Source organism: Acipenser ruthenus, chromosome 32 (genome assembly GCF_902713425.1).
Source record: "Acipenser ruthenus chromosome 32, fAciRut3.2 maternal haplotype, whole genome shotgun sequence".
Lineage (NCBI taxonomy): Eukaryota > Metazoa > Chordata > Actinopteri > Acipenseriformes > Acipenseridae > Acipenser > Acipenser ruthenus.
Genome location: NC_081220.1, coordinates 13,705,774 through 13,722,323, shown reverse-complemented (window position 1 = coordinate 13,722,323; position 16,550 = coordinate 13,705,774). Strand labels below are relative to the sequence as shown.

The following is a 16,550-nucleotide window of genomic DNA, read 5'->3' as shown; positions in this document are numbered from 1 at the left end:
TGTATAATTGCACCGTGCTGTTAAGTTTCCTATCTGTGGACCTGTTTTTTTTTTAAATGCATATATGTTATTTTTTTCTTCGAGCTTCTCGAACTCTCTAGAGTTCACACAAACGGATACAAATTGAATTGAAAATGTTTGCGCGAAAGGGTTAACAGGACTACGGCACTGTATCAGTGTTTCAACACACGAGTATCATGACGTGTGAAATCACAAGCGTCCAGCGCCTCGGTTCAAATCCTTCATTTGATTTGGTATTTATCTATTTATCTATTTATCTATTTATTTATTTTGGATATGAATGCAAGATGTTTTTACTCTGAATTGTAAAGGTCATACTTGTGTGTATCGTTACGCAATCTGCGTTTTGCTCACAGTATGTATTATTTGCAATACGTTTATTATAACGATGGGCGTTTCTTACTATTATTAAAATGATGTCAATCAATTAAAAAAATGCTGCATTTTTTAGTTTTTGGTGTTAAAATGGATGTATGGATTTCTATTAAAAAAACAAGTTTTAAAAATGTTCTGTGGTTTATTTCGTAGCAAAACCAGCTGCCCCGACATACATATTATTATTATTATTATTATTATTATTATTATTATTATTATTATTTATTTCTTAGCAGACGCTCTTATCCAGGGCGACTTACAATTGTTACAAGATATCACATTATTGTTTATATACAATTACCCATTTATACAGTTGGGTTTTTACTGGAGCAATCTAGGTAAAGTACCTTGCTCAAGGGTACAGCAGCAGTGTCCCCTACCAGGGATTGAAACCACGACCCTCCTTTCAGGAGTCCAAAGCCCTAACCACTACTCCACACTGCCTACATAACACAAGACCAGTTATTCAAGACCAGTTAAAGATTTGAAAGAAGAGCCTCTTCACATTGTGGCATTATATTAATTAAACACGGATCGTATGATGAAATATATACTAAACGCAGTACTATTTATATAATTAAAATACATACTCTTAATTATATTCTCTAATATATACTGTGTATATATATATATAAAAATCTATCTATCTATCTATCTATCTATCTATCTATCTATCTATCTATCTATCTATCTATATATATATATATATATATATATATATATATATATATATATATATGTGTGTGTGTGTGTGTGTGTGTGTGTGTGTGTGTGTGTGTGTGTGTGTGTATATATATTCTCATTTAAAAACGACTCCTAAAATATATTTTGTAAATGGTTACTTAACTTTACAATGTATACGGTTGAAATATATTTGAAATATGGCCTTTTATATGTAAAACGTATTTGTCTTACATATTTCATATTTTGGCCCAAAAATATATATATGTGCAAACTATTTTCGAAATATAATCAAGTATATTTCAGGATATCTTTTTTTTTTAAGGGGGTATTGTGGACACGTTTATTATTCAAAATGTTTTTCATTAGATTTCTGTGAGATTAGCGGCTCTTGTGGGATAGCCCGGGTCCTCACAGTCGGTCAAAACGGTGGTTTAAAATAACTCTTAAGATCGTCCCTTCTGACGTTTATCGACAACAAAATGAATGAATAAAATAAGCGACACGTTTAAAATAAAAAAGATATTTAAGAATGCTTCTGAACGATAAGAAAAAAAAAAGATTTTGAGATCCGAAGTGCTGAATTTTCCATCAAATAAAAACACCGAATCGATTATTTTATTTATTTTTTTACGTTACCAGCGTGGTCGCATTTCTTCAGCGGCGGAAGGGTTAATTATTGGCATTCCATCGCCACGCCCTCTTCCCAGTCCCCCTGTCCACGAGACGAGTGGACCAGTGGACCCCCAGCCAGACCCCTCTCGTCTCTCGTGTTTATATCTCTGCTGTCGGAGCATCAGATCGATAGAGCGAGCCTCTGGCGCAGCGCATACAAACCCCACAGACCGCTAACATACACCCTTTCTGCGGTGACTCACTCACATCGCTATACGAGCACACATAATACTGAGTTCCAATTATATTTCAGGATGTATATTTTTTTTTTCATGGGGACTGCATGTTCTGGACACGCGCCTATTATTCCAAAATATTTGAACTAACACGAGCACTTGTCTGAGATCGGCTGTGGTGGCCTATATTTAATATTTAAAAAAAAATAAAAAATATGAATGCATAAATGAGCTAGACCTCGCACTGCAGTGTTAATTCACCCAGCGTGTTAGATTTTAGAAAACGTGTAGTCATTTTATTTTAAAATAGATTCACCCAGTGTACTACCCTAAAACGCGATACAGTATATAAACCGATCTTAAGAACAGGGATAATACAATTCTATCTATCTATCTATCTATCTATCTATCTATCTATCTATCTATCTATCTATCTATATCTCTCTCTCTCTCTCTCTCTCTATATATATATATAGACGTTATTTATACAAATATAAAATAGATTATTTGTATGCAGAGGGCTATATTTGGAAAACTTTTGATTGAAGAAGAAATCAATGGGTATCGCACTTTATAATAATCCAACAGATGTCAATAAACCAAATAATTCTAACCCTAATATAATTTAACACCACTACGCTATTATTTTTTTACTTACCCATCGCCAATATGAGTAAGACATGGAATACATTCTGAATTGATATTTGCTATATTAATTTAATAAGACATATTTTAGGCCGTACAAAATGATATTTCAGCCGCTGACTGGTTTTCAATGGCAAATGTTTCGACTCCAAGATTCAATGACTCTGACCACTGAAGTCGAAGCGTTGGGTTGAATATATACGGGTATTTAACTACAGATTAATCAAAAGACGGTGTCATTATCACGATACGCTGGAATACAGTACAGAAATCAGCCAGTGATTGATTTAACACAAATATTCAATTAACAATTACGTGTATTGTCCAGTTTACAGACATTAGTGTTTTGCTGGAGTTTAAAATGGAACCATATAGACAAGGCTCCTGACGTCACCTAATGGTCCGGAAAAGAAGTCAAGGGGTCATCTGCTTATAGTAAAGTGAGTATCGACTTTATAATGAGGCAGGGTTTTAAATAGACCTTTTAACAAAATAATAAACTTCAATATCCCAGACTACTGTAATTAACATGTTTTAAAATAACCCTTTGATTAATGAACGAGAAACTACGTGTTACAAGAAGAAAGAGACGAAGAGGAAGAAGAAGAAGAAGAAGGAGGAGAAGAAGGAGGAGAAGGAGGAGGAGAAGGAGGAGGAGAAGAAGGAGATGAAGACTAATATTATTAATAAGGTGTCTTATGGAAGGAAAATATATTTTGTAAATATATTGACATACAATATATTGTCATTTTAGTCTTAAGGGTTTTAATATTCTTGAATGTTTTTCATGTGTATAACTACTAGCTACTTTAAAAGTATTCACATGTCAAAAAATAACTAATACTAGAGTATGATGTATGTATTGTGCAATATAATTAAAATATATTGGCATATATTCATAATACTTTTTGTAATTTTCAATAGATTGAAATATATGAATCAATATATTACATTATATTTCTCAATATATGGAAATATATTTTCGTTCCGTAAGGGACTATTCCTAATAATAATAATAATAATAATAATAATAATAGACACACAAAAATGTGCACCCATAGGCTATAGCTTATAGATTTGAACTGTTAAGTCATTCACAACAGTCCACGAGTAAAAACATATACACAAATAAATACTCTTTATTTAACGACAGATGACATTCTGCGTGAAGGAGCAGGGATTCGGAAGAGCATTGGTATTAATCGCCAGCATCCTCCCTCCGTCCCTCCCTCCTAACCCTTCGACCTTACCCCCCCCCCCATCCCCCCCCCCCCCCCCCCCCCCCCGTTCTTCAGAAACAGAGACAGCTGCGGCGGTGAAAGAGTTAATTTAAGTTGGAATTTCATCTCACATCTGTCAGATTTTCAAACCGGCGGTGACGCGGTGAAAGGAGAGAGCACGAGAAAGGGAGAGAGTGAGAAGGAGAGAGAGAGAGAGGGAGAGAGAGAGAGAGGGAGAGAGAGAGAGAGAGAGTGTTGGTTCGGAAATCGATGAAGAGGCAGTGTGTGAGGGGATAGAGACAGAAGAGAAACGGAGGGTTACAACCTCCAGCGATTGGGTTAGAGAGAGAGAGAGAGAGAGAGAGAGAGAGAGAGAGAGAGAGAGAGAGAGAGAGAGAGAGAGAGAGAGAGAGAGGAGGACAGGGTGACAAGCAGCAGCGAGCAATCTACCACAAAAAAAAAAAACCAAACCGGGTCTGCCGAAAATGACTTCAAGTGTTTAATCTATTTCTCATTTCCACCCGTTGTCGGAAACCTGCGATGTTTTAAAAACCGCTCTCCATAAATATACCGGCGACCCGCCGCTTGCCCGGTGTTCATGGACGGCAAGCAGACGCGCACACGGACAGACTGACCGGGGAAGAGGCGAGGAATACACCACAGCGAGCCCCATTCATCATGACTTCTGCTTAACATGACAGCGGTTTGAATAATCACTGGATTAACTGCAGTTTCATAGGCTTGCGCGTTTTTTTTTTGTTGTGTGTTTTTGTGCTTGTTTTAATTGAGCAGCTAACAGCTATCTGCGTTCTGTCTGCGCGCTGGAGTGCGCGAGGTAAGCTTGGAAATAATTTTCCAAATATGATGCATTGACGAATGAACACTCTGTATTTAAAACTGGTGTGATCTTTCTAAAGCAGGAAAGCCGGATTCTGGATTGGACTGGATTGTAGTGTTTATTATTATTATTATTATTATTATTATTATTATTATTATTATTATTATTATTATTATTATTATTATTATTATTATTATTATTTTATATATAAAGGATTTAGTAAAACTCTAATTTTGTATTTTTTCACGATAATAACAGTATTTGGTGCAAAAAAGATTCTTTAGACTGCATTAAAAAAATGACTCTAGCGAACAAAATAACTTTTATTTAATGATTTATTCAAATTAAAAGGCGACCGCAGAGGTAGATAATTCAAACCAGAACATATACTGTGTAGAGGTTCCATGGAAGAAGTTGCCATCATTTACAGTAAAATAAAAATAAGCGAAACTATTCAAAGTTAAACAGACGTGTGCTGTCGCTGAATTTTAATAGAGACCTCGATTGTTTAAGCCATCGATTTCAGAGAGAGAGAGAGAGAGAGAGAGAGAGAGAGAGAGAGAGAGAGAGAGAGAGAGAGAGAGAGAGATGCAATGAATGATGTCTGGCCATAGGCGAGGTATTGATTAAAATACAAAGCAACTGAACACATGCATTAATAATAATAATAATAATAATAATAATAATAATAATAATAATAATAATAATAATACATCAAAAGGACTTTTGAAATGGATACCAGTGTGGCACCAATGTCCGGGCACAACCAAGCCGAGCTTTTGCAGAACCAGCACTACCGGTCAGCGTTACATTCCCGAGATCTCTCCGCCGCTTTCCCGAGGCCTCCCCTTGTCTCCTCCATGGCTTCCGTACTGGAGAGCGGGGAGCACCATCACCACCCCCACCACCACCACCCACACCGTCCCCCCGGCATGGAGCACACCCTCTCCACGCTGGGGTACGGCGGGGAGTCCCCTACCGGCTGTGGAAGCACGTACGCCACGCTGAGCCCCCTCCAACCCCTCCAGGACAAGTTTCACCACCATCAGCACCCGTCCCACCACCCGTGCCTGCCGGTCGGCAACGTCATCGGCAGTTTCACCCTCATGAGGGAAGACCGCGGGCTGGGGGCCAGCTTCTACAGCCCTTACACCAAAGATCTGGGGATGGGCCAAAGCCAAAGCCTTTCCCCGCTGCCCAACTTGGGGGCCATGCACGGGTACGCCCACCTAGGCGCCGCTAACAGGCAGATCTCCTGCAACGGCTATGAGGCCCACTCCCATGCGCACACCGGGGGCGGGAGCGTTTTCTCCCGGGAAATGTCGCCGCCGGTAATGGGGGCGTGCCTGAACCGGATGGACAACCCCCAAGCGCCCAGCCAACAGCACCCGTATGGCCCCGACCTTCATCACCACGAACAGCGGCGTTCCGACATGGGAGGTGGCGGAGGGGACGTTCATTCCGTCTCCGGCCGCGTCGCCGCCAGCGGGATGTCGCCGCTGGGCCAGGGAGCCAGCGGGGAGGAAATCAACACAAAGGAGGTGGCGCAGAGAATCATCAACGAACTCAAGCGGTACAGCATCCCGCAGGCCATCTTCGCAGAGAGAGTCCTCTGCCGGTCGCAGGGAACCCTGTCCGATCTTCTGAGGAACCCCAAGCCGTGGGGGAAGCTCAAGTCCGGCCGGGAAACTTTCAAGAGGATGTCCAAGTGGCTCCAGGAACCGGAATTCCAGAGAATGGCGTCCCTGAGGCTTGAAGGTACGTTATCGAACGTCTGCTGTCGTTCTGGAGTCTTCTAGAGCGCCGGTTCTCAACCCCGGTCCAAGGGGAGCCCCTGTGTGTCTGCTGGTTTTCATTCCAACTGAGTTCTCAGTCACTGAACCAGACCCTTAATTGAACTGATAATGTGATTAATTGTTCTCAGCTCCTAAGAAGTTGCCGATTTCCAGTTGCTTATAAAATTGTCTAGCTAACTTGAAATGTCCAACTGGTTAAAAGCTGAAAGCAATTAAAAGAAAGGTCTAATTAAGCTAATGAATAGTTCAATTAAGGGTCTAGTAATTGAGAGCTCAGTTGGGATGAAAACCAGCAGACCCAGGGGGTCCCCCAGGACCAGGGTTGGGAAACCCTGGTTTAAAGCAGGGGGTGTCTAATGAATCACAGTCACGGAGGCCCACAAAGTCATTTAGCAGATGCTTTTATCAAAGCGACTTACAGAGACTAGGGGGGTGAACTATGCATCATCAACAACTGCTGCTGCTGCTGCAGAGTCACTTCCAGTAGGACCTCGCTGGACCTTAAGTCTCATAACGGGTTTAACACAAAAGCAACGTGTTCTATATTTAGCACAAGCCGTGGGCTATGTCACCTGACGTAACAACAGGTAGTTCAAGATTAGTGCGGACCACAGTTTATGAAATTAGCTGTAAGACCTCCTCAGTACTGTATGAGTCTATATGCAGACGCAGTGGCAATGCACACATATTGAGATCCTTCTTAATGTATGAAATCAACCTAACGCAGATCTGGTATGTGTTGTAGTTAGCACACTGAGTTAAATCAAAGAGATATTACTGAACTGGAAAGGCGATTAGAATGATTAAAACTGATAGAAATGGATATATAATATGCAATAATATTATAGATAAATGCAGTGCAATACAATACAATACAACACCATATAAGAGAATATAATAGAACAAACAGTTCATGAAAAAATATTCAGACTAATACATTTTCAATATTTTATCTTTTTCTGGGGGATTCTTGTATCTAAATCAAGTAAAAAGGTTTTGTGATTATGTGATATTGTTATAATATTATTTGAGAATTTATTAGGACTTGGCGTACACAATAGAAATATCTTTTTTCAAATTGGATTTTAATAGATTTAATAGACTTGATGATTGAGAAAGCAAAAAAAAAAAATCCACAAATGATCTAAAATTTCTGCTTTTTTTTGTGTGTGTGTGTCAAAGCTGTACGACTGATTCAAAACAGGGGTTTGGTCCACAACACAAAACGCTAAAGCTTTATATTAACCACCAAGTGCCAGGAATCTCCATTGCAATTGGACATTGCTAAGAAACTGTTTCATTTTATTAAACCTAGTTTCAGTCCTGACCTCATCCTTATGAACGGTTATGACTGAGTAGTGGAGAAACTGACGTGTAATTACAGCATTGATTACTGTGTAATTACTAACGCGATACGACAAACACAGCATTCCCAAGTGGTTTTCTGTTCATAGAAAACAGGTATTAAACTTTAAATTTGACACTATCTTATATTAAACTTGCACATATTGTTCTGAGCGTGATAGACACGTGTGCAAAAATAATGTCCCACAGTTTTAATATCATTGGTTTTATACATTTTTGCAAAATCTCGTTTTTTTACATTAACCCTCACAATATACAATGTACATATTATTCCCATGCCTTACCTGAGACCTGCCTCATCAATAGCTTTCAATTGATTTGATTAGAGTCATTTAACAGCACTTCTGGTGAAATGTATCCTTCTCGTAGTTGATAAAGTGAGGGGGGACATGTCCCCCTTGTCCCCCGTGTAAATGGTACCTAATACAAGATAGTGCCTATTATTGAGATTGTTTTACACTGCTGTCAATAGGGGAAAACTAGAGTGTAAAACAGTGGCCTTAATTGCGGTCTTTATATAAGGGAGCCTCAATGTCAGTTGTCTCTGTGTTCGTATTCATATACAGCTCTGGCCATCACCCTGTAGAATTAACTAATTCTGCTTCATAGAGTCGAATGAAACCTGCTGAATAATGTTACGTTAACATATTGAATCACACACCGCTTTGTAGTTTTCCACATACTTAATAAAGAAATCTAACACGAAACACTACTGTACAGCTATTATGGCTTCCTTCCAGTTTTTTTGCGATGTCATTTTGTAGTTTCTTTCATTACACAATGTTAAATAAAAAGATCTAAATTATGTTCATATGTTGTTTTATTTATTTATTTTTTAATTATGTCCCAGTCTTACAATTGCATGCCGAGCATCAGCAGGCTTTGTGTTATTGTAATCACAGTCATGCTTTGGTCTGTTTGGATGAGCAACGTGGGATGAATACAGGACCATTTCCCAGGGAAATCAGTCCTGGCTGACAATTCAACAAAGCCACCTCGAGCTACACCGACAACAAGGAAATGACAGCATTTTTCCAGTTTTCCCTCATAGTTTACCATGGTTTGCCATGCTTATTAATAAAATGTACCATACATCTCTGTGCTTTACAATGCTTCCCTATGCTTTACCAGACCTCTCTGTGCTTTACAATGCTTCCCTATGCTTTACCAGACCTCTCTGTGCTTTACAATGCTTCCCTATGCTTTACCAGACCTCTCTGTGCTTTACAATGCTTCCCTATGCTTTACCAGACCTCTCTGTGCTTTACAATGCTTCCCTATGCTTTACCAGACCTCTCTGTGCTTTACAATGCTTCCCTATGCTTTACCATACCTCTCTGTGCTTTACAATGCTTCCCTATGCTTTACCATACCTCTCTGTGCTTTACAATGCTTCCCTATGCTTTACCAGACCTCTCTGTGCTTTACAATGCTTCCCTATGCTTTACCACACCTCTCTGTGCTTTACAATGCTTCCCTATGCTTTACCAGACCTCTCTGTGCTTTACAATGCTTCCCTGTGCTTTACCGCGCTTTTACTGTGCTTTATTACACGTTGCTATGCTTTTACTGAGGGGAACTTTTATAAGGGGAGAAATATAATGACGGTAGACAAGTTCAAATGACTGATGTGTCAGTTTTTTCGTTAAGTATGTGGAAAACTACAAAGCGGTGTGCAATTCAATATCATTATTATCAGCAGGTTTCATTGGACTTTACGAAGCAAAATGAGTTCATTCTATAGGGGGGTGCAAAACTGTTGGCCACAGCTGCTCCTAAAAGCCCACTCAGATACATAAAACGCTGCTAATGACCACCTCGCAGGCCGTGGCACTGCAGCAGTTAAAGTGTATCGGGTACTTGGTTGTAGACGGCGCTGCACACAGTTCGAATCGATATTTTCTATCAGCCCATATTCCCAGACATCACTGAGGAGGGGGGAGGGGGGGGGGGGGGTCACGTTTTATCAACACGAGACAGACTATCATTATTCAGAAACATTCCCACGATCGCTACATTCCCGATAGGAATATCCATGTCTTTCCTGTATCCCGGGACATGGATTTATAGCATGGTAATTGCAGCCCCTTAGAAATGATTTCAGTACGCGGCCCCGTTCATTTAATGGCTCTCGCTGTGATTATGAGTTTCACCTCCCTTCGTGACAAGAGACAGGCTCGTCTTTTTTTTAAACAATGGTGCGCCGCAGGAATTAACAAAATCCGATCAGTAAAAACACAGTAACACACTCTGAACGCGAATTTCAAGGGCATACGCCAAAAGGAGGCTTTATCAACCGTGTTTAAATAAAACCAGGGTTGGTATCACGCACATTTTGCTGTGGGGACTTCAAACGTAATACTAGCCATCGCATGGCTTACAACAGCTTACATTAATAAAATTCAAGTTTACTATACAGCTGTGGCCCAGAGTTTTGCATCGCCTATAATTCTAGGATTGAGAGATTTAAAAAAAAAAAAAACCATATGAACATAATTTAGATCTTTCATTTAATAGCGTGTGAGCAAATAAACTGCAAAATGATAATCGCAAAAAAAAGAGAGAACAATTGTACCTGAAGGAAGCATCTTAAATACATTTAAACCTGTTAATCCGTATCGCAAATCTATTATCTACATAAACCGCAGTGCGATACAGTACTAGTCTGTTATCAGGAGTCTCCCATTGACCTCTCATTATATCGTAGCCGTTTCCACGGGGTGATAATTAGCCGAAATGTGACGTGAATAGAAACGACATTGGGCGGCTTTCAGTGTGCTTTGCACTAAGTATCAAAAACACAGACTGCATGCGCGCTGTGTTATAACATTGCAATTGAAGGTGGGCGCCCCAGTTTCGTGGTGCATTTAAGCTGTGTGGCGATGCATGTTACATTGCAGTGTAATTGTAGATGGGTATTAAGAGATATCAGTTTATAGTGTTGGCAGGCTTGTATTGGAAGCGCTGAGATGCGTCAGTCTGTTATGTGACCGACCAGCTCCACCTAGTGGAGAGCTAGTGAATTACCAAAACCCTGTAATTCCTATGCTTTACCAGACCTCTCTGTGCTTTACAATGCTTCCCTATGCTTTATCACACCTCTCTGTGCTTTACAATGCTTCCCTATGCTTTACCATACCTCTCTGTGCTTTACAATGCTTCCCTATGCTTTACCAGACCTCTCTGTGCTTTACAATGCTTCTCTATGCTTTACCAGACCTCTCTGTGCTTTACAATGCTTCCCTATGCTTTACCATACCTCTCTGTGCTTTACAATGCTTCCCTATGCTTTACCAGACCTCTCTGTGCTTTACAATGCTTCTCTATGCTTTACCATACCTCTCTGTGCTTTACAATGCTTCCCTATGCTTTACCATACCTCTCTGTGCTTTACAATGCTTCCCTATGCTTTACCACACCTCTCTGTGCTTTACAATGCTTCTCTATGCTTTACCATACCTCTCTGTGCTTTACAGTGCTTCCATATGCTTCACCATACCTCTGTGCTTTACAATGCTTCCCTATGCTTTACCACACCTCTCTGTGCTTTACAATGCTTCCCTATGCTTTAACACACCTCTCTGTGCTTTACAATGCTTCCCTATGCTTTACCAGACCTCTCTGTGCTTTACAATGCTTCCCTATGCTGTACCAGACCTCTCTGTGCTTTACAATGCTTCCCTATGCTTTCACTGGGCTTTATTACACTTTGATGTGCTTTTATGCTGGGTAACTTTTATAAGTATGACGTTTAGCATTATGAAGTGTGATAAACATTAAAAGATAATATTATTTAAAGATGTCATTTAAAAAAAAAAAAATTTTCTTTATATTTTATGAAGCTGCATAGTCTCTGTTATTGAGAACTTTAAAAAATACTCTGTAAGTATACTGCAGGCCCCAGGCTACCCAACGTTATAAAATATAACCATCTTTCACCGCTACTGTACACAGAACCGTCTAACACTCCCTGTTCTCCTCACAGCGTGTAAACGCAAGGAACAGGAACAGGGAAAGCTGGACCGGAACCAGGGACCCAAGAAACACCGACTGGTCTTCACGGACCTCCAGCGCCGGACCCTGCTGGCCATCTTCAGAGAGAACCACCGGCCACCCAAAGACCTGCAGATCACCATCGCCCAGCAACTGGGGCTGGAGCTGACCACGGTCAGTAACTTCTTCATGAACGCGCGCAGGCGCAGCCTGGATAAGTGGCAAGACGAGGCGAGGCCGTCTTCGACTGGCTCCACCGGCTCGTCAGTGTCCTCCGCGGTCAAAGCGTGAGGGAGCTGAGATCGCGAGACGCGTCCAGCTACCCTCCCACTACATGATCCAAAACCGGCACAAACTTGATCGAACTTGCTGTTAACAATCTGTTTCGTGTTTTTTTTTTTTTTAAATTATTTTTCTGTTTCATGGGTTCATGCTTTCAGCTCCTACGCATGGATTCCTTTTCTGGTGCAATAGCGTTTTCAATTATTATTATTATTTATCGTTTGATTGATTTATTGATACACCGCGATATCCCCCGTTCTATCAACGATGCGGACTCCTTTGGGTTGGTCCTGGTCCTTCTTGGTTGGATTTTATGAATTTTTTTGGGATCACTTTGCGGTCGCTGGCTAGCAGAACACATCAGCTGCTAATCACATGCACCCCAAATCAGCTGAAAAAGCAGATAACCTACATACATCAGCTTCATAGTGTATGCTCCCGATAGACACAGTGTCTATAACACAGCACATAGGAGCTCAAAAAAAGATTTCTTTACTGTGTAACTGAAATACTGGCTGGGCTGCTTCTGTTGTGTGTGTTTTTGGACTCATTTCACAAAAGATGTCCCTGAAGCCGGATCCCTCAAGCCCGAGGAGGACCATACCGAAAGGATGGTCTTTTAACGCGATGGGTGGAGACTTTAACACCGGGGCTGTTCGATGCTGGGACTGCAGCAGCAGCAAATGGAGAGTCGTGAGACCCTGGATTGGCTGGAAGAGCAGCTGCTCAGTGCCATTGCTCAGGGATCACTCCCTTCTCTATTAGAATCCATACTGCGCAATGCAGTTTCAGGATGTGTTGATTCAGAGGTATTGATGGCTTTGTGTCTCAATACGGAAAGCCTGGTGGCTATTGTGTGCGTTACAAGCAATCCAATACAACTACAAGGAGCTAGTTCTAAACAGGACCATACCACTATACCACCAAGTATGCTATAAATGTAAAGATTTTATTACATTAGCAACAGAACCCTTAAAGTCATCTTATTTGCTTGTTGGGGTTTTTTTTCCAACTAGATTTCTGAAAACGTTGCCTCCTGGTGTGTTCCTGTTTTGTAGGTCACCTTCACTGTTACGGTTCTAACTGGCCACCCGTGGTCCCACTGGGATAGAGCACAGACGTGACCTACAGAACAGGAAGTGACCAGAAAGCAAACAGTTGAACGTTTTTGAGAAATTCCATTTGAAGTCCAGTGAGAATGGTATGAAGAAGATGGGTTTCAAAGACTAAAACTTGGAAAAGAAAACAGAAAAAGGTGGACAAATGCAACGGCAACATGGGAATTCGTGGCTTGTGGACAAATCCTTTCTGGAGGTATTCAGAAGAAGCAGGACAGCCTTTTAAACACAAATTCATCTTATTTATTTAAAGACGTTGAAACAAGACCACCATTGTTTTCTAAGACTTTGCCCCCCCCTTATTTAAAGGGTGAGTTTTCCCTTTAAGTGTCCGACTTCTATTTGTTTCCCCCCGTTTCCAGGGGAAACAAAGATAGGAGAAGTTTGGTTCCATGGAGAGGGGAAACACACATAGAAATCGTGCTAATTTATTTATTTATTTATTTATTAATTCATGTATTTGTTTATTCGTGTTTATTTATTTATTTATTTATGAATGAATGTGTTTATGTTATTTATTGATGGGAATGTGTATTGTTAGAACACTGTTTTAGTGGTCTGTTCAACTACCAAAGACGAATGCTAGTCACTGACTGTACCTGTAATTTGTATAACATGTAATATTAATTATTTTTCAAGTCTATATATATATATATATATATATATATATATATATATATATATATATATATATATATATATGGATTTAGTCAAAAACGTCCTCAAATGTGTGTGTGTGTGTGTGTGTGTGTGTGTGTGTGTGCGTGCGTGCGTGCGTGTGCGTGTGTGTGTGTGTGTGTGCGTGTGTGCGTGTGTACAGTACCAAAGTGTGAATTCTACAAACATTTTACAATCAGAAACTTTTGCATTTCTTCACGATGGAGGCATTAAAACTGTACCGTTTATTTATTTATTTATTTTTTTACCGTTCTTGATGTGGATTACTCTAGTGGCCGCTGGAGGCGATCTTGAAACTGCCAAACCCGTTGCCTTTGCGATCGTCCAAAATCGGGGAAGGCAAAAACCAACGGGAAATAGCACTCTGTATGAGAGAGCACGGGTTCAGACAGAGGTGTGAGGAAGCGGCTGCAGGTTCACAGTGAAAGCCAGTTAGGTTCTGCTCTGTGTGTCTGTGTTTCCAATGGAACCGCGCGTCCTTTCCCTTCAGTGTGAGCCGGGGAACATCAGAGGCGGAGCTTCAAAGCTCACCTGAGGTTGAAAGAGACGGGAGGGGACACCTGCTTTGTAGACTTCAAAGCGCAACGTCTTAGCCAAGCGTTTGGTCTGAGTGCGGGATCAAATAAGCTCCCACATCCTTGTGTGTGAACGTATCTGTTTATTTATTTATAAGCCGAGGCTCCAATATAGAACAGGTGTGTGATAGAGAATTGATATTGGATTTTCGGTACATAGCTTTAAGTAGTATATGATGGTTTTAAAGGTTAAACTGAGGGCACACGAAGACTCTTATGTGGTTTGGAGCTTACTGTCGCCGTTTTAATGCGTTGCTGCGTTGCTCGTCTACCTCAACTGTGAATTCTGTCCTTCCGCCATTATAATTAATCCGATGATCTTTACAATCTCCAGTGCGGTTCTGTGAAACGTTCATTCATTTATTAATTAATTAATTTATTTATGTTTTTTTTTTTTTTTTTTTTAAGCAATTTTATTGAACAAATAATACGATAGACTACCGATTGCTGTTCCGTTGCTTGCGGTCTGTAAATGATTACGCTAGTTTCTAAAGTATGGTTCAACTACGGTTTATATGCTATGTGTATTACCTTCGTGTATTTAACTATGTAGGTATTTATTTATTTATTTGATGTATTAATTTTCTGCCAACTTCGAGCTGTAAGAAAGAAAGAAAGGAAAAAAGATTCGCAGCTCCCAGTGGTTTCACTACAACTCCCAGGGGGCACTGCGGCAGCAGCGCCCCTTCTATCTATTCCCAGATTGCGCGGTGAACGCTGGGATATGTAGTTAAAAAAAACCAACAACAACAAGGCCAAAGATCTTGTCATCTGTCGCAGTGAATTTCCGCTGTTTGCCGGTTGACTCTTGTGTAAATAGACCCTCCTCCCTTCCACCCCCCCCCCCCCCCCCCCCGACACACTCTTAAAATGTTTTTGTGCTGTACAGTATTTTAAGGTGACTAAAAGGGGGGTTTTAACGTTGCTGTATAGAATTTAAAGCTGTATACCAAAGTGTATGTATTGTTAATCTCCGAACCTACCTCTGCAACTGAGCAGCCAAAAAGTGACACAACGCTGGACGAGCCGGTGTTGTGTAATATTCTGTATCCCATAAGATTGTACTGTTGTATTAATCAGGCGGTCTGGCGATTCGTCTTCCGCACGTTCACCACGATTTGTTTTGTTGGAATCGCTAAGAGAACACTTTGTTCTAATTAAGGTTAGGTTAAGGATGAGGGTTAGTCTGTATTTGCATTATTACGGTACAATGTTGTTTTTTTTTTACTAATCAAAAACCGCTTGATTGTATATAGTATAAGCAGAGGGGTGTAGAATATTATGGGATGCAGAATATTACACAACACCGCGAGGAGTTAACAATTGTAGGCTCAACTGTTTCTGACTGGGACAAAAAATAAATAAAAAAAAAAAGGCTGAAAACTGTGACAATGCCAGTTTTCCCGGGACGTCTGGTAACTCAGATATTTTGATTTCTCACTGTTCTAAATGCTGTAAATTAGTGTTGTCAAACTCTGAGTGTTGAATTACATCACGAATCTTGGCACTTCTATCTAGATGTGCTTTATTAAGGAAACGACACCGGCATCATTTTAATTCCCTGAGCAGCAATATTAATGGCAACCAGGCTTGAATTAAATCAAATTAAGGCGGCTCCATAGCCATTATAACAAATACTTATGATGAAGCCATGAAGTGAGATTTAATTCCAGCCATAGTCCGAGCTGCTAACTATTAATACAGGAAGTAGACACACTTTTCATCAGATGCAATTATTATAAAGCTGAGGGAACATGAAGCCACTCTGAGGCTTGGAGCTTCAGGTTTCAGGAGACTGTAGGTTTCAGGTCGCTGCACGGCACACCAGGCAGGGAGACTTGGGGGAGTTTGATACAGCAAACCTCAAACTAGGTCTCCCGGGGGTCTCCCGGAACCAGCTTTCAAGCTCCTGAAAAAGAGGCTTTGTGTTCCCTGGGCTTAGGACTTGAATAAGGCATTAGCTGAACTGTCTGAAGACTCAAAGCCCATCAGAGACTATATTTTTGTCAAAATAAAGTAGGACTTATCAAGTATGAGCACCAATTGTTTCAGTGTGAGAATCTCCAGTGTGGTTTGAAATGTTTTTCATTTATGTTCCTCCCTCCAGTCCTA

The 16,550-nt window shown here is 40.5% G+C and overlaps 1 protein-coding gene across 1 annotated transcript; it reads left to right on the top strand.

The window, feature by feature from the left end:
- The first annotated feature begins 4,037 nt into the window (after window positions 1-4,037).
- On the top strand, window positions 4,038-13,814 carry LOC117965121 (hepatocyte nuclear factor 6-like). The gene is made up of 2 exons (XM_034910074.2): window positions 4,038-6,389; window positions 11,778-13,814. The coding sequence occupies exons 1-2, from the start codon at window positions 5,363-5,365 to the stop codon at window positions 12,074-12,076; spliced, it is 1,326 nt and encodes a 441-aa protein (XP_034765965.2). The 5' UTR covers window positions 4,038-5,362; the 3' UTR covers window positions 12,077-13,814.
- Window positions 13,815-16,550: the final 2,736 nt, after the last annotated feature.

Coding starts and splice junctions, on each gene's coding strand:
- LOC117965121 (XM_034910074.2), top strand. CDS start 5,363: ATGGATACCAGTGTGGCACCAATGTCCGGGCACAACCAAGCCGAGCTT. Junction 6,390..11,777: donor GGCGTCCCTGAGGCTTGAAG/GTACGTTATCGA, acceptor TTCTCCTCACAG/CGTGTAAACGCAAGGAACAG.